At 46.4% G+C, this 20778-nt stretch overlaps 1 protein-coding gene and 1 long non-coding RNA gene across 3 annotated transcripts in view; one reads left to right on the top strand and one right to left on the bottom strand.

Moving 5' to 3' along the window:
- Nucleotides 1–17310, bottom strand: part of MTAP (methylthioadenosine phosphorylase) — a 52155-nt gene extending 34845 nt beyond the window's left edge. The window contains exons 1-3 of one of the 2 annotated variants that reach the window (XM_072841522.1): nucleotides 17152–17310; nucleotides 4601–4687; nucleotides 3284–3342 (exon numbers count right to left, since the gene is read on the bottom strand). In XM_072841522.1, coding sequence (XP_072697623.1) covers nucleotides 3284–3342; nucleotides 4601–4687; nucleotides 17152–17295 — 290 coding nt within the window. In that variant the 5' untranslated portion in view covers nucleotides 17296–17310. Of the gene's footprint in view, nucleotides 1–3283; nucleotides 3343–4600; nucleotides 4688–16523; nucleotides 16705–17151 lie in introns of those variants that run through there. The other variant, XM_072841524.1, reaches the window with a different exon arrangement.
- Nucleotides 543–13334, top strand: LOC140641530 (uncharacterized). Its single transcript, XR_012038045.1, has 2 exons — nucleotides 543–2605; nucleotides 9536–13334. It is a non-coding gene; the product is annotated as an uncharacterized lncRNA (long non-coding RNA).
- Nucleotides 17311–20778: the final 3468 nt, after the last annotated feature.

Here is a 20778-nt window from a genome sequence, read left to right as displayed (position 1 = left end):
CTCCCCCAGAGTCTGAGGCAGATGGTTTCACAGGAGCCCCAACATGGAAAACAAGAGGTGCCAATGAAGAAAGGTACAAAAGAGAAATAGAAACTCAAATTTCCAGTTGACCTCTCCATTCCTTTGTCTGATCTGATCACCCAAGTAAGTCAATGAAACCTTAAAAATAATTCCCTGCTGTTATGACACTAGCAGGTTTCATCCAAGAACTAGTCGCCTCACATATGACCACTGTTAGTGCCTGAATTGTGTGCCTGTCCCCTCGTGGTTCTTATTTTGAAGTTCCAATCCCCAGTATGCCAGAATGCACCTGTATTTGCAGAGACTCTAGTAAGATAATGAAGTTAAAATGAGGTCATTATGGTAGATCCCAATCCAGTGTCCTTACAAGAAAAGGAGATCTGGATACAGACTTGCACACTGGGAAGAATGTGGGAAGGCACAGGCAGATGGCCATCCGCAAGCCAAAAATAAACACAAAAAAACAAAAAAACACACAAAAAAAGAGGCCTGGAATAGGTCCTTCCCTCCAGGCCCTCAGAAGGCCCATTCTGCTGACACCTTCATCTTGGAATTCTAGCTTCCAGGAACTGTGAACAATCAAATTTCTGTTTTCACCTATTCTGTGCCAGCTCCAGCAAACTAATACAACCACCAATGACTTCCTACCATACTTCAAATAAAATCCAAACGCCTAATGATGGCCCTCATACCACTTGGGTACCAGTGTACTACGCAGCCCCAGCTCTTGACCGTGTTCCTCCCATCCTAAGTCAGCCTTACTGGCCTTCTGGCTCATTCCTGGCCTCTATGCTCATTCCTGCTTCAGTCTCTGGCCGGTTTAGGTCTCGACTCCAACATCACCTCTGCAGAGAAGTGCTTTCCATAACCAGTGGGTCAGAATCACATCACTATCTTCTTTTCTTTCTATCACCTGTTGTTAGCTCAAACTACAGTTCCTTTTCCATGTCTATCTTTCCCACTAGAATTAGCCCCGAGAGGGTAAGGCCCTTATCTCTGCTCCTCGCTGGAATGCAGAACACGACCAGGAGTGCCAGTAAATGGCCAGTCAAGGGAACCCAATTTCTAAAATTATTTTTTTAAAATTCACATGTTAGGTGATACACTTATATATATATTTAAAGATTTTATTTATTTACTCATGAGAGACACACAGAGAGAGGCAGAGACATAGAGAGAGAAGAGGGTTCCCTGTGAGGAGCCCGATGTGCAACTCGACCCCAGGACCATGACCTGAGCCAAAGACAGATACTCAACCACTGAGTGGTGCCCTGATGATACATTATATAAGCAGCATTTCATAGAGTTAAAATTATTCTGGGCCACTTGAGAAACTACCAATAGAAGGGTGAAACGGTCCACCACAAAAAGGCAGTGTCGAGTCCAGGGTCCTTTATGTGTGATAATGCAGAAACAGGCTTTCAAGAAGTAGGTGAACACACAAAAATCTCACTTTCTACACTGACGATTAAGTTTGGGCTTTGGAGTAAAACTGCCGGGTTCAAGTCTTAGCTTTGCCATTCACTAGTGGTGGGGCCCCCTCATAGCCACTCAGTGCTCTCAGCCTGATTTTTTTCCATCTGTGAAATGGTTAATAATACTACCTGCACATAGGATTGTTTTTTAAAGATTTTTAAAAAATTTTTATTTATTCATGAGACACAGAGAGAGAGAAAGAGAGAGAGAGAGGCAGAGACATAGGCAGAGGGAGAAGCAGGCTCCCTGGAGGGAGTCTGATGTCTGATGTGGGACTCGATCCCAGGACCCCGGGTTCATGACCTGAGCCAAAGGCAGATGCTTAACCACTGAGCCACCCACATGTACCACGTGTTGGATTGTTATTAAACAACCCTTGCTTCATCTCGTATTAATATTGAGAAAAAACTTTTCTGTTCACCAACAGGACTGTGAAAAACATCAGAATGCTCTGTATGTAATTTCAGAGAGGCAGAGCACGTCACGGTTTTTACCGAGCGGACAGATGACCTCTCAGAAGGTGGAGGTCCACGTAAGCCCAGGAAGTGTATGCATCTTCCTAAGGCTAGTCTCCAATACGCTAATCGGGATTCTCAATAGAAATTAAAAAATCCAAAGTCGTTAAGAAACATGTGCATCAGAGGGACAGAGTCCACAGTCCAAGGCGATTCCGTTCAATGAGTGGGAGCATAAAAGCCTCACCAGAGGGCCACACCACCAGCTGCTTTCTCCTAGAGCCTAGAAAAAAAATGAATCAATCCTCCAATAAAGGAGGTTGCCTGAAATGGACTCCATGTGACCATCTAAAACTACAATTTAGTTTTACTGGATTCAGCAAAGTCACTTCCATTTCAGAACTGTGGCATGGCAGACAGATTATAGGGTGATCCTGCCACTGCAGGTGGACCTGAGATTTGCTTCTGGCCAATGGGCTCCACCAAAGGTGCTGGGGGTCACCTCCATGATGAGGTTTCCACCTCACCAGCATGCCCTTGAGAGCCCCTCGGGAACCTGGAGGACACCACATGACCAAGAAAGTGAACAAGCCCACAGGAGCTGAAGGCCCCAGGCCTCCAACTGTGAGGATACCCATTCTGTCAGCAAGCAGGTAAGCCTGAATGAGAACCTGGGGCTCCAGGTGAGAACCAGGCCCTGAGTTGACCTTATGGGATCCTGAGCAGAGGAGCCAGTTAAGCTGCACCCACGCTCCTGGTGCTCAGAAAATGCAGGATGCTATGTTGTCAGAAGCTGCTATATGTATGATCATTTGTTCCACAGCAAGAGAAAACTCATACGTGTAAGTCTGACTAAATCCCAACTGCGTGGTAAAAATGATGTGCCCCTGCTAGTCTTGTCCAGGAAACAGTGTGGATACCAAAGGGAACCCACTCCTGGTAAACCCGTAACTATTATTCCACAAGGAACAAATGAAGCAGTCCTGAATGAAGAAGTTATCTTGTTACTTAGGAGAAAAACAATAAACAAGGGAAAGCATCTCCCCTCTTGCAGTTAGAACTAAAACCAGAAGCTTTGATTTTAATCAGACTCCTTCCATGGCTCACTGAGGATGCTGACCACTTTTCCAGCCTAAGGGGGGGTGGGGGAGTGGGTGAGATCTCTGACCTCCAAAGTCACTACAGTTTGCTCCCAAACTGTGAGTGGGGTATAAAAGTGCCCTAGATGCTCTGGCTCTAACACCAGATACTCACACACCCACACCATTACACTCTCCAGAATTTCATCCCTCCGATAGCAGCAACATTCAAAAAGCTTAAAAGTATCTTACCTTGCAAGGAGGACACAATCGACATTCTTGATCTTCCCCAAAATTAAGGCATCAGAAGGCTTGAACATAAGGGAAAATGGTTACAACCTAAGACTTGAAAACATTCACAGGACAACTTAAAAACCATCATTTCAGTTGTTTGACCACAACAGGATTCATGGAAACTTGGAAGATCCACTGGAAGGAAGGAAGAGTCCAGATTTCACCAACTTAATCACTCAATAAGGAATGCTTACTGAGCCCTCTTTAAGCACAGAGGTGCATGGGACTGGGAGGGTTGTCTTGGGTGCATGAACAGATACTACCTAGTATGATCTATTTGGAGCAAGCACCCCGGGGGACTCTGATGTCACACTGCTCAAATACAGATGTGTCAACGGTATTTGGTAGCTATGAGAACAGATGTGCAAGTGACAGGCAATAAGGAGGCCACTGTCACAGAATTTAAGAACTCAGCATTGGAACCGCTTGTCGTGTTAACCAAGTCTAAGGCTGCCACAGGATACCCTGAGGCAAGGAAGGGGATGGCCATGGGATGACTTAAGGTAAGGGAGGGGGTGGCCATGGGATGGCCTGAAGTAAGGGAGGGGAAGGTCCTGAAAACTGGAGAGGGTTAACCAAACATGAGGCCATGAGATGAGCTAAGCTGAGAGCAGGTCCTAGAGAACATGAGGTCTGAGGACCTGGCTGGAAAGAAGGGTTGGGTTGGGCTGCCAGATGCAGGGATCCTCACAGGAGGACCAGAAGAACTGCTGTGTTTGGAAGCAGCACTATGGAATTAGAAGGTAGACACCTCATCCTGATGGATGACACAGGAGCTAGGAGAACAGCATCATTTTAACAGAAAAGGGAGAGTGTGTGATTTTTAGTTCAGTTATGCCACTGCTTTCTGGATCCTCAGGAAATCCCCGCCTTGGGCTAGGGCTTACTAAAAAAGGGCTACTTTGCATTATTTATTTCTGTTTGCCATCAGTCTGTCTAATGAGCGTGGAAGCCATAGAAGCAAATGAGGAGCTAATGTGAATGCAGAGATCTGAAGAAGTAGTTGCTATCTCTGAAATGAGAATCTGGTTTCTAGAGATAAAAATTATAAAGTCCTATGTGCATGTTCATAATCTGTGAAGTCTAAGGCATTCTTAGGAACACTGTCTCAGCTGTTAGGACCCAAGGACAGGGCCAGTGACCCCTCTCACCCTGGGGCAGACAGCTCTGTGCTTCCAAGATGAAGGTAATTAAAACAATTTTTTTGTGAACTTAAAAATCAAGCCAGCAAGAAGAAGGAAAAAGCTGGTATGTCTCCACTAAATGGATATTAACCTTGCCAAATGGAGTATCCACATATTTTTCAGTTCTTCCTTCTAAGATTTCTGGATCATCCAGGCCTGTTCCACCAATTATCCCAATCTAAAGGAGACAATAAAAAGACAACAGATTTGATCATTTTTCATTAGAAACAAAATTATTGCAAGCAAACTCACTATATATATATACTCTTCTCCATTCCTAAGCCCCAGTTGCTTTTAAAAAAAATTAGTTTCAGAGATAGAATTTAGTGATCTATCAGATGCATGTAACACCCAGTGCTCATTACATCAAGTACTCTCCTTAATGCCCATCACCCAGTTACCCCACACCCCACACCTCTCCTCTATCAACCCTCAGTTTGTTTCCTAGAGTTGAGCATCTCTTAGTTTGCCTCCCTCTCTATTGTCGTCTTATTTTTCCTCCCCTTCCCCTATGTTCATCGTTTTTATTTCTTAAATTCCACGTGGGTGGAATCATATGGTATTTGTCTTTCTCTGACTTATTTCACTTAGCATAATACCCTCTAGTTCCATCCACGTTGTTGCAGATGGCAAGATTTCAATCTTTCTGATGGCTAATATTCCATTGTACATATACACCACATCTTCTTTATCCATTCACCTGCTGATGGACATCTGGGCTCTTTCCATAGTTTGGCTATTGTGGACATTGCTGCTGTAAACATTGGGGGGCAGGCGCCCCTTCGAATCACTATGTTTGTATCCTTTGGACAAACACCTAGTAGTGCAATTGCTGGGTGGTAGGGTAGTTCTTTTTTTAACTTTTTGAGGAATCTCCATACTATTTTCCAGAGTGGTCCACCAGTTTGCATTCCCACCAACAGTGTAAAAAGGTTCCCTTTCCTCTGCATTCTCACCAACATCTATTGTTTCCTGAGTTGTTAATTTTAGCCATTCTGACCAGTGTGAGGTGGAATTTCATCATGGTTTTGTTTTGTATTTCCCTGATGCCGAGTGATGTTGAGCATTCTTTTGTGTGTCTGTTGGCCTTTGGTAGGTCTTCTTTGGAGAAATGTCGGTTCATGTCTTCTGCTCATTTCTTGACTGGATTGTTTGCCTTTTGGGTGTTGAGTTTGATAAGTTCTTTATAGATTTGGATACTAGCCCTTTATCTGATAAGACATTTGCAAATATAGTCTCCCATTCTGTAGGTTGTCTTACAGTTTTGTTGACAGTTTCCTTTGCTGGGCAGAAGCATTTATCCTGATGAAGTCCCAATAGTTCATTTTTGCTTTTGTTTCCCTTGCCTTTGGAGACGTGTCTAGCAATAAGTTGCTGTGGCTGAGGTCAAAGAGGTTGCTGCCTGTGTTCTCCTCTAGGATTTTGATGGATTCCTGTCTCACATTTAGGTCTTCAATCCATTTTGAGTCAATTTTTGCACATGGGGTGAGGAAATGGTCCATTTTCATTCTTCTGCATGTGGCTGGCCAATTTTCCCAACATCATTTGTGGAAGAGACTGTCTTTTTTCCCATGGGATATTCTTTCCTGCTTTGTCAAAGATGAGTTAACCATAGAGTTGAGGGTCCATTTCTAGATTCTCTGTTCTGTTCCATTGGTCTATGTGTCTGCTTTTTGTGCCAGTACCATACTGTCTTGATGATCAAGCTTTTTAACATAGCATGAAGTCAGGCATTGTGATGCCCCCAGCTTTTTCTTTTTCAATATTCCTTTGGCTATTTGGGGTCTTTTCATACAAATTTTAGGATTGCTTGTTCCAGCTCTGTGAAAAATGCTGATGGTATTTTGATGGGGATTGCATTGAATGTATAGACTGCTCTGAGTAGCATAGACATTTTAGCAATATTTGTTCTTCTAACCCCTGAGCATAGAATGTTTTTCCATTTCTTTGTGTCTTCCTCAATTTCTTTCATCAGTGTTCTAATGTTCAGGGTACAGATCCTTTACTTCTTTGGTCTTATTCCTACATATCTCATGGGTTTTGGTGCAGTTGTAGATGGGATCAATTCCCTGATTTCTCTTTCTTCTGCCTCACTGGCAGTGTACAGAAATGCAACTGGCTTCTGTGTGTTGATTTTATATCCTGCCACTTTGCTGAATTCCTGTATCTGTTCTAGCAATGTTGGGGTGGAGTTTTTTGGGCTTTCTATATGGAGTATCATCTATGAAGAAGAGTGAGAGTTTGACTTCTTTGCCAATCTGGGTGCCTTTTATTTCTTTTTGTTGTCTGACTGCTGAGGCTAGGACTTCTAGTACTATGTTGAATAGCAGTGGTGAGAGTGGACACCTCTCTCGCATTCCTGATCTTAGGGGAAAGGCTCTGGGTTTTTCCCCCATTGAGAATGATATTCGCTGTGGGCTTTTTCATAGATAGCTTTTAAGATATTGAGGAATGTTCCCTCTATCCCTACCCTACAAGGAGGGGGGGTCTGGTGCTTGCTGGGCCCTACTTGGAGAGCAGTCACCCAACCACAAAGCAGTCAGGACTGTGCCACGGTTAGTGCTTTATGCCCTCCCAGAGCCGAGATCCCACCTCTGGGCTCGCTGACGGCAGCCGGCTGCCCCTGGTCTTCCTGTGACCTGTGCACTGTCCCACCTAGGATTCAGCCCTGTGCCACCCCAGTGCCTTTCAGCAGGGATGTCCCTCAGCACAGCAGAATCCTTGAGGTTCCCATCTCGGGCTCTGCTGCTCTGTCGCTCCCTAGTGCCGGCTGCCAGAGGCTCCCTCCCCAGAAGGTATTCTCCAACATATCACCCCAGATGCATGTCTCCACACTTCCTACCTTCCAAAAAGTGGTCACTTTTCTATTTGTAGAATTGCACCATTTCTTTTCTCAGATCTCGGAGTGATTTCACAGGTGTTCAGAATGATGTGATAGCAATCTAGCTGAATTCCTGGGACCAGGCAAACTTAGGGTCCCCTACTCCTCTGTCATCCTAACTCCTCTCAGCCCCAGTCCTTTTTAAAAACTGCACATTATTGAAAAACAATCACCCATTCAATAAATATTTGAGGGCCTTCCATACTCCAGAAATAACCAAAACAGGGGTCATGTTTAGGACATTTATTGCTGACTCTGAAAATTAACAAATTAGCACAGAAAGATACTTTAGCTAGCTTAAGTTAGAAAACCAAACCTAGGGGCACCTGGGTGGCTAAGTGGCTGAGTGTCTGCCTTTGGTTCAGGTTGTGATCCCAGGGTCCTGGGATTGAGTCCTGAGCCAGGCTCTCTGCTCTGCAGAGAGCCTGCTTCTCCCTCTGCCTCTCTCTGTCTCTCATGAGTAAATAAATAAAATCTTAAAAAAAAAAAAAAAAAAAAAACCCAAGAAATACATGTGTGGATGCAGACAGTACTTTCTAATGAATTTTATTTTGTCTTCTAAATGGGTTATGAAATAAGGAATGTTCAAAAGACCTCCAGGACAGAAAATATTCTATATACCAAGTTGGTAATGTTTCCTCCTCATTATACCATTTGATAAAGAAACAAGAAAGATTCTCTTTCCTATGCCACTAAAATCACAGAGCTGTAAGAGATCATGAATAAGAGTCTGGAAAAGCAGAAAGTTAGCCTCATGTATATTTATAAAATCAAACCATCCCTCTTATATAGTCAATATGAATAATGCAAAGGTAGCTCTGAATTTTTTTTAAATTTCAAGTGTTGTATTGCATTTTGCAGAGATGAACTTAACAGCTATCTTCGAGGGCTAATGGGAGTTACAGGAATCTGGTACTGTGGGCAGCCCCGGTGACCCAGTGGTTTGGTGCTGCCTTCGGCCCAGGGTGTGATCCTGGAGACCTGGGATCGAGTCCCACATCGGGCTCCCTGCATGGAGCCTGCTTCTCCCTCTGCCTGTGTCTCTGCCTCTCTCTCTCTGTGTCTGCCATGAATAAATAAATAAAATCTTAAAAAAAAAAATTAAAAAAAAAAAAAAGGAATCTGGTACTGCAACTCCAGGGTTAATCTAATTTGATGACTAATAAACACAAACAGGAACAGTTACAAAGACAACTAAATATTAACTGAAGTGTTGACTAAAAATTAAGTGACTGAAATCATTAAAGCTTCTCTGGGTTGATAATTCCTAAAGGAAAAATAATTTTTAAATTATCAGTGACAGGTTAGAGAGAGGACACTTTTACTAAAAACTGAATGGAAAGTGACTGAGCATTATTTTTTTTTTTTCAGTGAAAAGCTTTAAGCCTATTTTCGCTTGAGTAAAATTTCTACTAAATGAAAAACACAGCTCCTTGAGAAAGAAAAAAAAAATCCCAGAATTAAGAATTCACTGAACATTTGAATAATTTTCAGATCAGGTTATACAAGTTGACTTTATAGTAATATATGGGGAAATGGTGATCTCTCTGGCTCCAAGTTTTCTGGAAACAAAACAAAACCATAGGGGCAATTTAGTGAGATTTTACTGAAGAACTGCTAGTTACGTGATTCAGAACTTGGAAGTTTCCCCACAACTTCCTAAAGTTGGCTAAACTAGCTTTTGAAGTTGGTGCCACCTTGTGGTAGGTTGTTGAAACCACAGCAGGTTACACATTCTGTGCCAACCCCACATCTCTCTCCTACCTTGCTACCTCATTAACATCCTAAGACTAACCAATATTCCAGTTTTCCCATCAACAGAAGTGTTCATTTAAGTCAGTACACTTAAATCATGCCAATGCACTAGAAAAAAAAACTTTAAATAGGTTTTATAGAATCTTAATCCTTCCTCTAACTGGCTACTCCATTTTATCCTTCATTTCATACATCCGCGAAGCACCCCAGATCATGGGGTGGTGGGGACCCAATAAGCTGCCCAGCCTGTGTCCTCACCCCAGGTCACAAAACTGAACTGCTGACTCTGAAATTATACTCAGCAGTTGGGGGATTCTGTTGCTCTTGAAAATTTCTGCCTTTTTTCTCCCCTTTTTTTTTTTTTTAAAGATTTTATTTATTTATTCATAGAGACACAGAGGGAGAATGAGAGGCAGAGACACAGGCAGAGGGAGAAGCAGGCTCCATGCAGAGAGCCCGACGCGGGACTCGATCCAGGGTCTCCAGGATCACGCCCTGGGCTGCAGGAGGCACTAAACCGCTGCGCCACCAGGGCTGCCCTCTCTCCTCTTTTTAGAGGTTTCTTACCACTTTGACTTGGCTCTTTCTGGAGGTCCCCTGGGCCATGGCATCTCATATTCTGGATTCAACACTGGAGTCTCAGGCTTGCACATACAAAACAAAACTGACTGTGGTGAAACCACCTCTCGGTTTGGGGCAAGCTAGCCCAGCATCACAGCAGTGACTAAGAAACACCCACCAGAGAGGTCCTGCCAAAGTTCAGCACCCTTAAGCCCGAGAGGTCAGCAGCCTCAAGCTTCAGTCCACAGCTCCCAGGCTGCATGACTGCATTAGGAAGCCCTGGAAGAGAAACATGTACTGGCCATGAAAGCAAGACCTGCTACTGCTCCCCAGAAACGCTGGGATGGGGTCTCTGGCGCTGGAATGATCTGTAGGTGAGCGTGTCCAGTCACCCAACAGGCTCCAGTTGTTTACAGACAGTCGTATCTTGCAAGGTACACAGGACAATATAGCCACACCGGGAAATGGTCCACTAACCATCTTCCTGCAGCAGAGGGAGGATCTCAGCGCCAGGATGGGGCAATGTCGCCACCTGCTGGCCCCACAGCAAAGGATAACCAGCATGGAACTCCCAGGCCTGGAGCCTCTGAATCCAACAGCTGACTCTGTACCTGCCTCAGTGATAAAGTCACTGTGTCTGAGTACTGAGATGTGCCAGGCACTGTGCCCAGTGCCCCAGCCACCTTACCTCATCTGATCTTCACAACCACTCCATAAGATATGCCTTACAGTATTATACTCATTTTCCCAAAGACAAAAGAAAAGTATCAAATTAAGAAACTCCTAACAAATTGTCAGAAGCAAAGCTGGAATAGGAGTGGTTTTTCACGCTCAACTGCGATGATTTACTGTCTCTTGATACCCCCTGGAGTCCTTTATATCATACCCCTTTAGGAAAGTCGTATTCTCTCCATGTACTGAGGAATCTGATGCTCAGAGAGGTCAAGTTCTGGGCCAAGGTCACAGGGTAAGTATAGAAACAATGACCCTGGGCAATGACACTTCCAAAGGGAGGGGCCTCTCCATCAGTGACCTCATCCACATTCAGGAAGCAAGGACAAGACCTTACTAGGCCTCCTGAGCCAAAAGCATCAGTCCTTAGTCCAGGTAGTCCCAGGCTGCCTAGAAATATATTTGAGGACCGGATGGAATTTCTGGGCCAGTCCTACTCAGCTGGGACTTCTTTACACAAGATAAGGTTCTGAAATAGAGAACCCTTGGTCAATCATGGTCATTGCCAACTTTTAACAGCTACGGGTTCATCCCATACTTTCCCACAGCAGGCCACTGCATCATTTTCCTTTAAAAAAAAGAGGGTTTGACTTCCTCCCTTAGAGTGCAAAAGCCTTTTATCTGAATGTTGGCCAGAATGGTTATTTCCAGCAATGCTGAAAGGGCTCATACGAACCCCTACCCTGTGTCTATTTCCCCTAGGACCTGGACCCAGGAAATTACACATATACTACTTGGTTTCAAGAACCACTCACCATCACGTTGAGGCCTAGATACATTACCTTAAAGAAACCAGCACTGCATGACGGCATTCTTAAAACACCTAAGCCCAAGCAATTCGGACTAACTCCTGCTAGGGAGCTGGGCTGCCTCTGAGTGCTTCAAATTCATGATGAGGTGAGAGGACCAGAGCTCAAGCTGGCAGCTATCCCTGATCTGAGCACTTCAGTCCTTCAGCTCTGGTTGCCACTGACATATCTGGCAGGCGCAACAGACAGAAGTTCTCCATTTATTAAGACAACCTGGCTTTGAGCCTCCCAGGGCCTTGTAAAATCCTGAAAGGCCAGCTGTATGGAGAGAGAGTGGCCAAATGTCTCAGTCTGGATGGCCTGTTTAAAACCTGCAATATGGTCCACAGAGATGGCTGGGGCTCTATCTTGGATCTGATGCTCCTCTCTAAGCCACCCTTGTAGGCATTGGTCATGGTGAACTGGCTCAAATTTATATGTTGAAGTCCTAACGCCCATACCTCAGTATGTAACTATTTTTGGAAAAAGATCTTTGATGAGATCATTGAGGTTGAATGAAGTCATGGGGAGGGCCCTAATCTACTATGACTGTTGTCCCTATAAAGCAAGATTAGGACACAAGCACACACCGAGGAAGACCGTGTGAAGCACAGGACGAAGCTGGCCGTCTGTAAGCCAAGGAGAGAGGCCTCTAAAGCAACCAACCCTGCTGACACCTTGATCTTGGCCTTCCAGCCCTCAGGCTATGAAGAAAGCCATCCAGTTTTTGGTACTTTGTTATGGCAGCCTGGCAAACTAATACAGTAAAGCAACATTTTGGTCAGAGACAATCTTATGACACAGAACATCCATCATTTTTACTTAACCAATCTCCTCCTACAAAGTCAGGATGCTATTCTAATGGGTAGACACACCCTCTTGAAGATATAGTTTACCTCTTGAAATGGCCCATTTTTTTTTTTTTTTTTTGAGAAGTATTTTCCTCAATGTTTATTGTATTCTATAGAGCTCCCTCCTACTTGTGGGACAACAGCAGGAATCCTCCTGGTGCCCCCACCCGGTGAGTTCCTCAATACAAGAATCCCACGGGGAGTTTTCAATACCAAAGCTCAGGTCCAAAATTCTAGAGACTCTTTTTAATCGGGAAAGGAAAAGTCTGTTTTCTTAAAACTCCACAGGTAGTTCTAATGTGCAGGCAGCACTGAGCACCTCACTCTAGGGCCCAGACCAGGAATTTCCAAAATCTGGGCTCACTGAAGGTCACTGTCTGTGACTATCTGTGTCCTAATTCCCAGAACCTGTGAACGTCACCTTACCTGATTAAATCAAAAGTTTTGAGATAGGGAGATTATCCTGGATTATCTGGTAGGACCTAAATGTGATCATAAGCGCCCCTGTAAGATGGTCCAATGAGGAAGAAGGCAACATGATGCCAAAAATGCTGGTGACTTTTAGAAGATGGAAAAGGAAGGAAACAGACTCTCCCTTGGATCTCCCAAGAGAAGCTGCCCAGATTCTAGCAGGACTCACTCTGTACTTCTAACCTCCAGAACTGTGAGAGAATGCATTTGCACAGTTTTAAGCCATCCAGGCTGTGGTGACTGTTATAGCAGCCACAGAAAACTAGTACATCACGAATCACCTGGCGAGCTTGTTAAAAATGAAGATGCCTGGGTCTTCCAAGCTCTCTGGGTCACCACTTGTCACATTTTTGAGGGCATCTGAATATACTGAAGCTCTTCATTTTTTTTTAAAGATTTTATTTATTTATTCATGAGAGACACAGAGAGAGAGAGGCAGAGGCACAGGCAGAGGGAGAAGCAGGCTCCATGCAGGGAGCCTGACGTGGGACTTGATCCCGGGTCTCCAGGATCACACCCTGGGCTGCAGGCGGCGCTAAACCTCTGCGCCACCAGGGCTGCCCTATACTGAAGCTTTTCAAAACCCAGATTGCGGGGCCCCCAACCCAGTGCTTCTGATTCAGCAGGACTGGGACAGGGCCTAATAAGGTGCATTTCTAACAAATCCCCCGGCAGGTGCGGATGCCTCACACACTTTGAGAATCACTACTTTAGATGCTTCTGAGGCACAGACTAGAATACCATGATCACAATCACAGTGAAGGATGAAGGTCCACTGCACACAAAAATTTCTATCACCTGTTTGCTCATCTGTACAGAAACGGTCAGATTCTTCCTTAATCCGCAGAATTATGAGAATCCAATGAAATAACGCATTAGTACCCGTCATTATTTCTGTCTATCCCCCCATCTCCAACAGAAACAAAATAAAAAACATCCCTGCAAGCAACAACAAAAGTCTCCTTATCTCTTGGTCTTTCTCTGCTGGTCAGGATACAAAGTGGGCTCTCATACCTCTCCTCACCAGTCTCTGTATCAGGGATCTGGCCCAGGTCCCTCAACCGAGTGTGTACTGGCTCTCCCGGAAGTGTGTGGAAACCCAAGGGGACATTTTTGGCTGCCACGAAGACTGGGGCATTTTGTGGTGAGGCGTCCAAGATGCGCTATAGGTCTTGCAATGCTCAGAACAGTCCTACAAAAGGAGGGACTGTCCTACCCAAAATGTCACTGTGGACTAAACAAAAACATGAAGGCTAGCTGGTTCTTTGGCTTCCAACTGGGACTTGAGGGTTGTTCCTTGGTTTCTGAGAGTCACTTAGGGACTTTCAGTCCGAAGGCTTTGGCCAGCTATAATCAGGGAGCCAAAAGGAGAGCTTAAAAGGTCTGTCGTCCCAGTCTAGACTCCATGACTTGTCTGTCTCTCAATGCAGTTTTACTGTAGGCCACTACCCACTTATGATAGGACTACATCCCCACCTTGTCCTGAGAACCATGATTAATAAGGCTTATTTTTAACCCTCCAGAACAAAGGCTGGGCAGCTGCCTGGGGGAGCCATAGCCCATTGAAAGAGCCCTTTAGAATGTTCTGTCTGGGTGCCAAAGACCGGTTCATCCCTCTGCATGGTCATGCATACCACCTGCCCATGTCTGACGCTGGAGGATCATGTCTCCCTGAGGTCCTCCCAGACAACAGCTGTCATGAATAACATGGGCAAGTGTCCATGGGGGGGGCAGGGGGGGGCGGGGCGGGGACAGGTGGCATGATCTCCCTACTTACATAATAAAATGGGGCCCAAAGACCCCATGTTAGATTTCAGAACTGCCTCACAGCATCTAGTTGGTGGAACACCAGTTTCTAGGCCCAATTCTCGATCTAGGTCCACCTGTGTAGCTCCGAACACCTTGGTCAACCTCTCTGGGACTCAGCTTTATGTCCACCAAAAGGGGTCTGTGTGGCTATATGGTCTTAAGAAATGTTCCAGTTCCGCAGTCTATGATCAGAGGATAGGGTATGGTTTTTATGAACCTGTTTGCTCTGCACACTGGCACCTGCTGTCTCCTGTAGAGGATGATGCCTCAGCAGTTTGGGGGACTTGGTGTCACTGTCATGGATTCTCAGAGCAAAGCTGTCACCTCTCTAAGCTCAAAGAGCAATCAGCAGGCTGGCCTAGCGCTATTTGTACCTCTTAATTTTATATTCAGCATCTTGCCAAAACCAAAAATATACATCATTCAATATTTACATCAGGGCTCTAATCAGCGCCCATTCTGCACTTAAATGCACTGCACTAATTTTGCAGGGAAGCTGCGTGGCTGGAAAATGCCAAACAAGACTGAAGTGAGACTGTTTTTTCAAAATCATCCCTCTTTGCAAGGGAGGCAAACCATAAAAGACTCTTAACTACAGGAAACAAACTGAGGGTTGCTGGAGGGAATGGGGGTAAGGGGATGGGATAAGTGGGTGACAGGCACTGAGGAGGGCACATGATGTAATGAGCACTGGGTGTTTTATGCAACTGATGAATTACTGAATTCTACCCCTGAAACTAACAATACGGTATATGTTAATTAAGTAGGATTTAAATTTAAAAATTTTAAAAATCATCCTACTCTTAACATCACTTTTAAGTGTATTCCTGTAAGGGAAAGTTGATCACTTCCTGCTTACCCACTGAAAGCTGTGGCCTAGTAACACTTATAATAACCTATAAAACACCAGAACTGCTGGAAAAAAGTCATGCGAGATTAATTTCATACCCCCCCCCATTAAGCACTAACTTTTAATAAGTTTCAACCAGTGCCAGACAGATAATTGGAACCATCCCAGCAAACCCTGTAGGAAAATCTCCATTTACAGATTGGCTCCTAAGGCCCTGGCTCACCTACTTCGCACATAAGCTTTGGAAAAACGTTCTGCCTTGTTCTCGGTTACTGATCAGGGAGAGGCGATCTACAAATACTTGTTAAATTCAAGATGCCTTTCAAAGTGGCAAAACAAACTTCATGTCTCTAAGTATGAACGCAGCACTCTCCACCCTACCCCTTCTGCTTCTAAGAGCCAAAGAGCCTGATCAGCGAATCACGGGCTGAGTAACACACCGGAGAGACCTGCAGACACCCGAAGGAGGATCTATCCCAGACCTTCCTACGCCGTCAGGCAAGAATTTCTAAAGTCAAGTTAACTGAGTTCTCAGCCAACCAAACAACCTAGAAGAGATCTTAAGTTCTAGCACCGATTTTTCCATTGCACTGTAATTCTACACACGCTCTCTCCCAAGCAAGACACCCCGCAGGACCCAGGCGTTTGAGAGCCCCAGGGCGGCGGGCCGCGCGCTTCAGCCCTCGCGCCCACCTCCCGGCCGGGACCCGCCAGGTGTGAGGCCCCAGGAAACTGGTCTCTAGCTTTCAGGGCTGCAACAAACCCAGAGGCCTCGAGGCAGGGCGCGGCCCCGGGCTCCAGGCCGGGGAGTCCAGAAGTCCCGGCACTTCCCCAAGCGCTGCCGCAGGGAACACTTCAGGACGGCAAAGCCCCGCGTTTGGAAGAAGAAGAAGAAAAAAAGCCGGAAGCTCGCCAAAGGGCCAGCACCCAGTTCACGTGGGCTCCGCGAGCCGAGGCGGGGCGGAAGCCGGAGTCCGGCGGGCGGGCAGGCGCCAGGAGCCCCGGCCCCCCCCCCCCCCAGCCGGCGCCCCCCGCGGCCCCCGCGCACTGCGCCCCCCAAAGGGCTGCCCGCTCCCTGCGCCGCGCGGCTGCCGCGGAGCCCACCGGGGCGCGCAGGCGGGGGCCTACCCTCGCGAGCGTTCTCTCTCCCCCTGCCCTGCCCCGCCCCGCCCCGCCCCGCCCCGCCCCGGCGAGCGACCCCGGCCGGGCCGGGTCTCAGCGGCGTCAGGCCAGGCGCGTGGCCCCGGGGCGCGGTCCCCCGGGCGGGAGCGAGCGCACGGGGCCGGGCGGCTGCGGCCCGGGACGGCGCCTCTCACCTTCACGGCCGTGGGGGCGGCCCCCGAGGCCATGGCTGCGCGGCGCGGCGGCGGCGGCGGCGGAGGCGGAGGCGCGGGGCCGGCGGCCGAGCGGGCGGGAGCGGCAGCGGCAGCGGCAGCGGCAGCGGCAGCGGCAGCTCCGGACTCGCGGCGCGGAGTCCCGGGGGCGGCCCTGGCTCCTCCTCTTCCTCCCCAGGACAGCTGGATTGGCTGCTAGTGCGGGCTCGCCCCCGCCGCCCCCTTCCTCAATTCGAGGTTCCCGCGTCCCGCCCCTTCTGCAGACCTTTCCGGTTCGCGGTGCTTTCTCTCCCCACGCGGGTTCTGAGCAGCGGGGTCCCGGCGGTGAGCCCTTGCCCTGCCCCCCACTCGGCGCTGCACTTCAACCGGCTCCGGTAACTTCTGCAAGACACACACCCCCCCCCCCCCCCCCCCCCGCTCCGCGAGCAGGCCCGGCGCGCTCGGCCTCCGCGGGGAGGTCGGGCGGGGGCGCCTTCCACAAGTCCTAGCGGGAGGGAGCTCCCCCTCCACCCGCTCCTCCCCCCCTCCTCCTCCTCCTCCTCCCCCTCCTCCCCCTCCTCCTGGGGGGGGGCTGCTCCGCGACCTCCCTCCAGCTGCTGACGCGGCTCACCTTGCTCTTCCCACCACCTGGACCCCGAAGTCCTGGGAGGCAGAGCACCGACGGCGCTGACCCCGGACTCGGGGATGACAAGAAGGAAATAAACAGACTAACGTGCTCCTGGATAACCTGATGCGCAGACTGTAGCCTGCTCATCTTCAATTTCAGGGGAGGCGGAGACACTGCCACACCCCCCCCCCCCCCCCGCGCTTTGGCTTGACGCGGCCAAGGCCATCCCTAACCTCTCCCAGCTCGGCCAATGTCCAGTACACCTAGACTCAGAATCCAGACTCACGGGTTCATCGTCGTTCCCGTGTCCCCCTCTTCCCCAGCGCATAGCACCGGCCCTCCACTGCGACGGTCCCTCACTCTCAAAGTCTCCATCCCTTCCCCGCTAGGATAATCCACTTTACCTCCCTTGATGGATTAAGCTCTCCTAGAGTAAATGCTGGGTGGCAGCAATGTTCTGAGACACAAAAACTCTGCACATGACCCCGGGGGTGGAGAAGGACGGCTGTGGAAGAGTACACTGCCTTCTTTCCCTACAGCAGCAAAACACTGAGACGAGACACAAGTACAGTTTCATCTACAGTATCACTGTGGGGGTGCCGCCCATCTAACCTGTTCACTGAAATAGTATGGACTTCCACTCTCTTCTATTTATTAATTTATTTATTGCTCGCTCTAAGTCTGACTTTTTTTTTTTACGATGCAAGTTTTTTTCTGTCTCTTAAGTTACACAATGAAATGGGTAATGAATAGATTGGAGTGTTCCTTTGAAAGGGCAGAAGCCGGAGAGTCCCCCAAATGTGGTTTTCTAGGAGTCTGTCTGCTGATTGCTCTATTGGAGACCAGGAAGCCCTCTGATCAGAAGGGAACCATGGCAGGGACCCGCATACCCTGGGGTTTATCACTGCTATGTAATTAGGGGATCTTGACCAATTTAGGTGCTTTGATGTGATCAGCAAGTCCAGTGTCTACTCAGTACTGTGTCTCTGCCTAAGTTAGACCCTGTAAACAGGTCAGATACCATAAGCCTTAGAAGACCTTCAGAGAAGGAGGTGGAAACTTGGAAGGGGTTACACTGGACTTCTGGACTTTTCTACTGTAACTTGTAGGTCTGGGCTCAATCATTTGCTTTTGACCATGTGATATCTGTGAAGGGAAAATTGTCCCAAATCTGGTCAAGTTTTTTGAGTGATTTAATTCACAAGCCATTAATGGGAGACAATTAGCATTTCTAGATAAAATTTAAGCAATTTTCTAACCTCTTGTAAGAAACCAGGCACCTATCCACCAGCTGATTGTGAGGCAGTGTGTGTGTGTGTGTGTGACATGTAGTTTAAGACCAATTCGTTCACCTCCCAAGGAGATTCCTGCAGTTTTCATCATTATGCATTATGAGAAAAAGGCATACAAGTACTTAGGAGCATGGGACTGGCAAACTATAGGTGATTTGAACTCATAACAGCCACTACAGGGTTCTCTTAATCAAAATCCATTTTAGAAGAATGAGTCAAAGTAAATTTTCAGAAAGTTGAAAACATAACATTCAAATAAATATATAGTCAGCCGGTTCAGAGACGCACTTAGCTTATCAATAAAGGAACCAGCAGAGTGGCAAAGCAAATTCAAAGAAGGATATAAGAAGCCGAACAATAGAAAAGAGAATGATAGAATACGGTGGCAAAATTAGAAACAAAACTGATTTATGTTTTACAAAAAAAAAAAAAAATAAAACCGTAGCCTTTGGGATTATCTCGTCTACCAATAGATACTATTGGGAAAAAAAGTAATCAACCATAACAAGATATTACCACCAGAGTCTGAACACTTTTCAATAAGAAACAATAAAACAAAGTTACAGCCTTTAGGTAAGAGGTCTACAAACCTTGCCTATTAAGAGGCAAAAATCAAGGAGCACATGAAGCTTGAAAACCTAGACCATGTCTAATTGAATGAACATGGCTATATCTCCTTCTTTTAAAGATTTTATTTATTTGAGAGACGGAGTGAGGGAGAGACAGAGAGCACACATGAGCAGGGGCAGAGGGAGAAGGAGAAGCAGGCTCCCCACTGAGCAGGGAGCCCAACATGAGACTTGATCCCAGGACCCTGAGATCATAACCTGATCCTAAGGCAGATGCTTAACTGACTGAGCCACCAAGATGCCCCCAAACATGGCTATATTCCAATACAGCTTTATGGATACTAAAATTTGAATTTTTTTACAATGTTTACATATGACAAAATATTATTCTTCTTTAGATTTTTTTCCCCCAACCACTTAAGATTGTAAAAAAACATTCTTAGTTTGAATCTATGCAAAAACAGGTAGAAAGCTGGTTTGGGTAGGGTGCGGGCCATTGTTTATTACTCCCAGAGGATGATGACCCTTGGGCAAACTTGTGTCTTTTTTGGCTTATTTCCAAGTTTTAGATAATTTTTTCTTACTGAGCCCTAGAATCAATGGAAGACAATATTTGCCATAGTTAGTGGTCTCTCTTTTTCATTAGTAGGGGAGAATCCTCAACAGGACAGCAGGTATCTGAAGAGTCTGCCTATGAAAGTAACATCTTGCTCTCCTCATGTTCTTGCCCTATAAATTCCCTCTGTTCACCTGTTCCCCTGTTTTTCTCACACAATTCTAAAGAAGTACCCAGGTCACCTTACAATTCTGATTATGACAATGCACAGATATTTCAATAGCTTCTTCTTTTTCAGGGAGTCCTTCATCCACACCTCCCCAACTTCCAGCTCTTAGCCAATGATGCACTGAGATGGTGTTGCCAATGGCTGTCCATATCACGTCTTGAGCAATGGTTTTTTATTCTCCCGTGGTCCCTTTGTAGGGAGAGAACTTCCAATAACTTGTGTTTTTAATTATTTTTTAAAGGTTTTGTTTATTTATTTTTAAGAGAGAGAGTGAGCACAAACAGTGGGGAGAGGGAGAAACAGACTCCTCACTGAGCAAGGAGCCCAACACAGAGCTCAAACCCAGGACCCTGGGATCATGACCTAAGCTGAAGATAGATGCTTAATCAACTGAGCCACCCAGGTGCCCCAATTTGTGTCTTTAAATATGACTATATGATATGCTATTTTGTAAGACTTCAAATCATTCCAGGATCATCAAATATCCAAGAGGAAATTTCACGCAAATGTGTGAAGTGTATCATCTCAGTTAACCATATCAGTTTTCCCAGTGAATAATCACATCTCTTGCTCCTGACCAGTGTGTCAGTGCTGGATGGATCCTCCAAAAGAGACCCAAACTGTTTGGTGACCCCTCCTCAAGTAGGCATGTTAAAGCTGTCAAATTGTTATGGCTGAAGGAACCCACATAATTCCCCACCACCTTTTAGAAATTTGGGCCAAAATAAAAATTCTAAGTAATCTGAGAGTGTCTTTGCAGAGCCCCAATTTCTTATAACTCAGATCTTGTTACAGTATTCCTGTATCACAGATACTATGGGTAGTGATGTTTTGGCCGCTGCTTTTATCAGTGGATTACAGTCTGGCATTGGAAGCTAGGAAAAGCCACTCTGGATGTAGAGGCACATTGTCAACTAAATATCTTGAAGAAAATATGGAAATTAATAGAAGTAATAGTAAATTTTAACAAGTGTCACCCCTTTG

Source organism: Canis lupus, chromosome 10 (assembly GCF_048164855.1).
Source record: "Canis lupus baileyi chromosome 10, mCanLup2.hap1, whole genome shotgun sequence".
Taxonomy (NCBI): domain Eukaryota; kingdom Metazoa; phylum Chordata; class Mammalia; order Carnivora; family Canidae; genus Canis; species Canis lupus.
The sequence above is the reverse complement of the archived record's forward strand: the minus strand, read 5'-3'. Positions and strand labels throughout refer to the sequence as shown.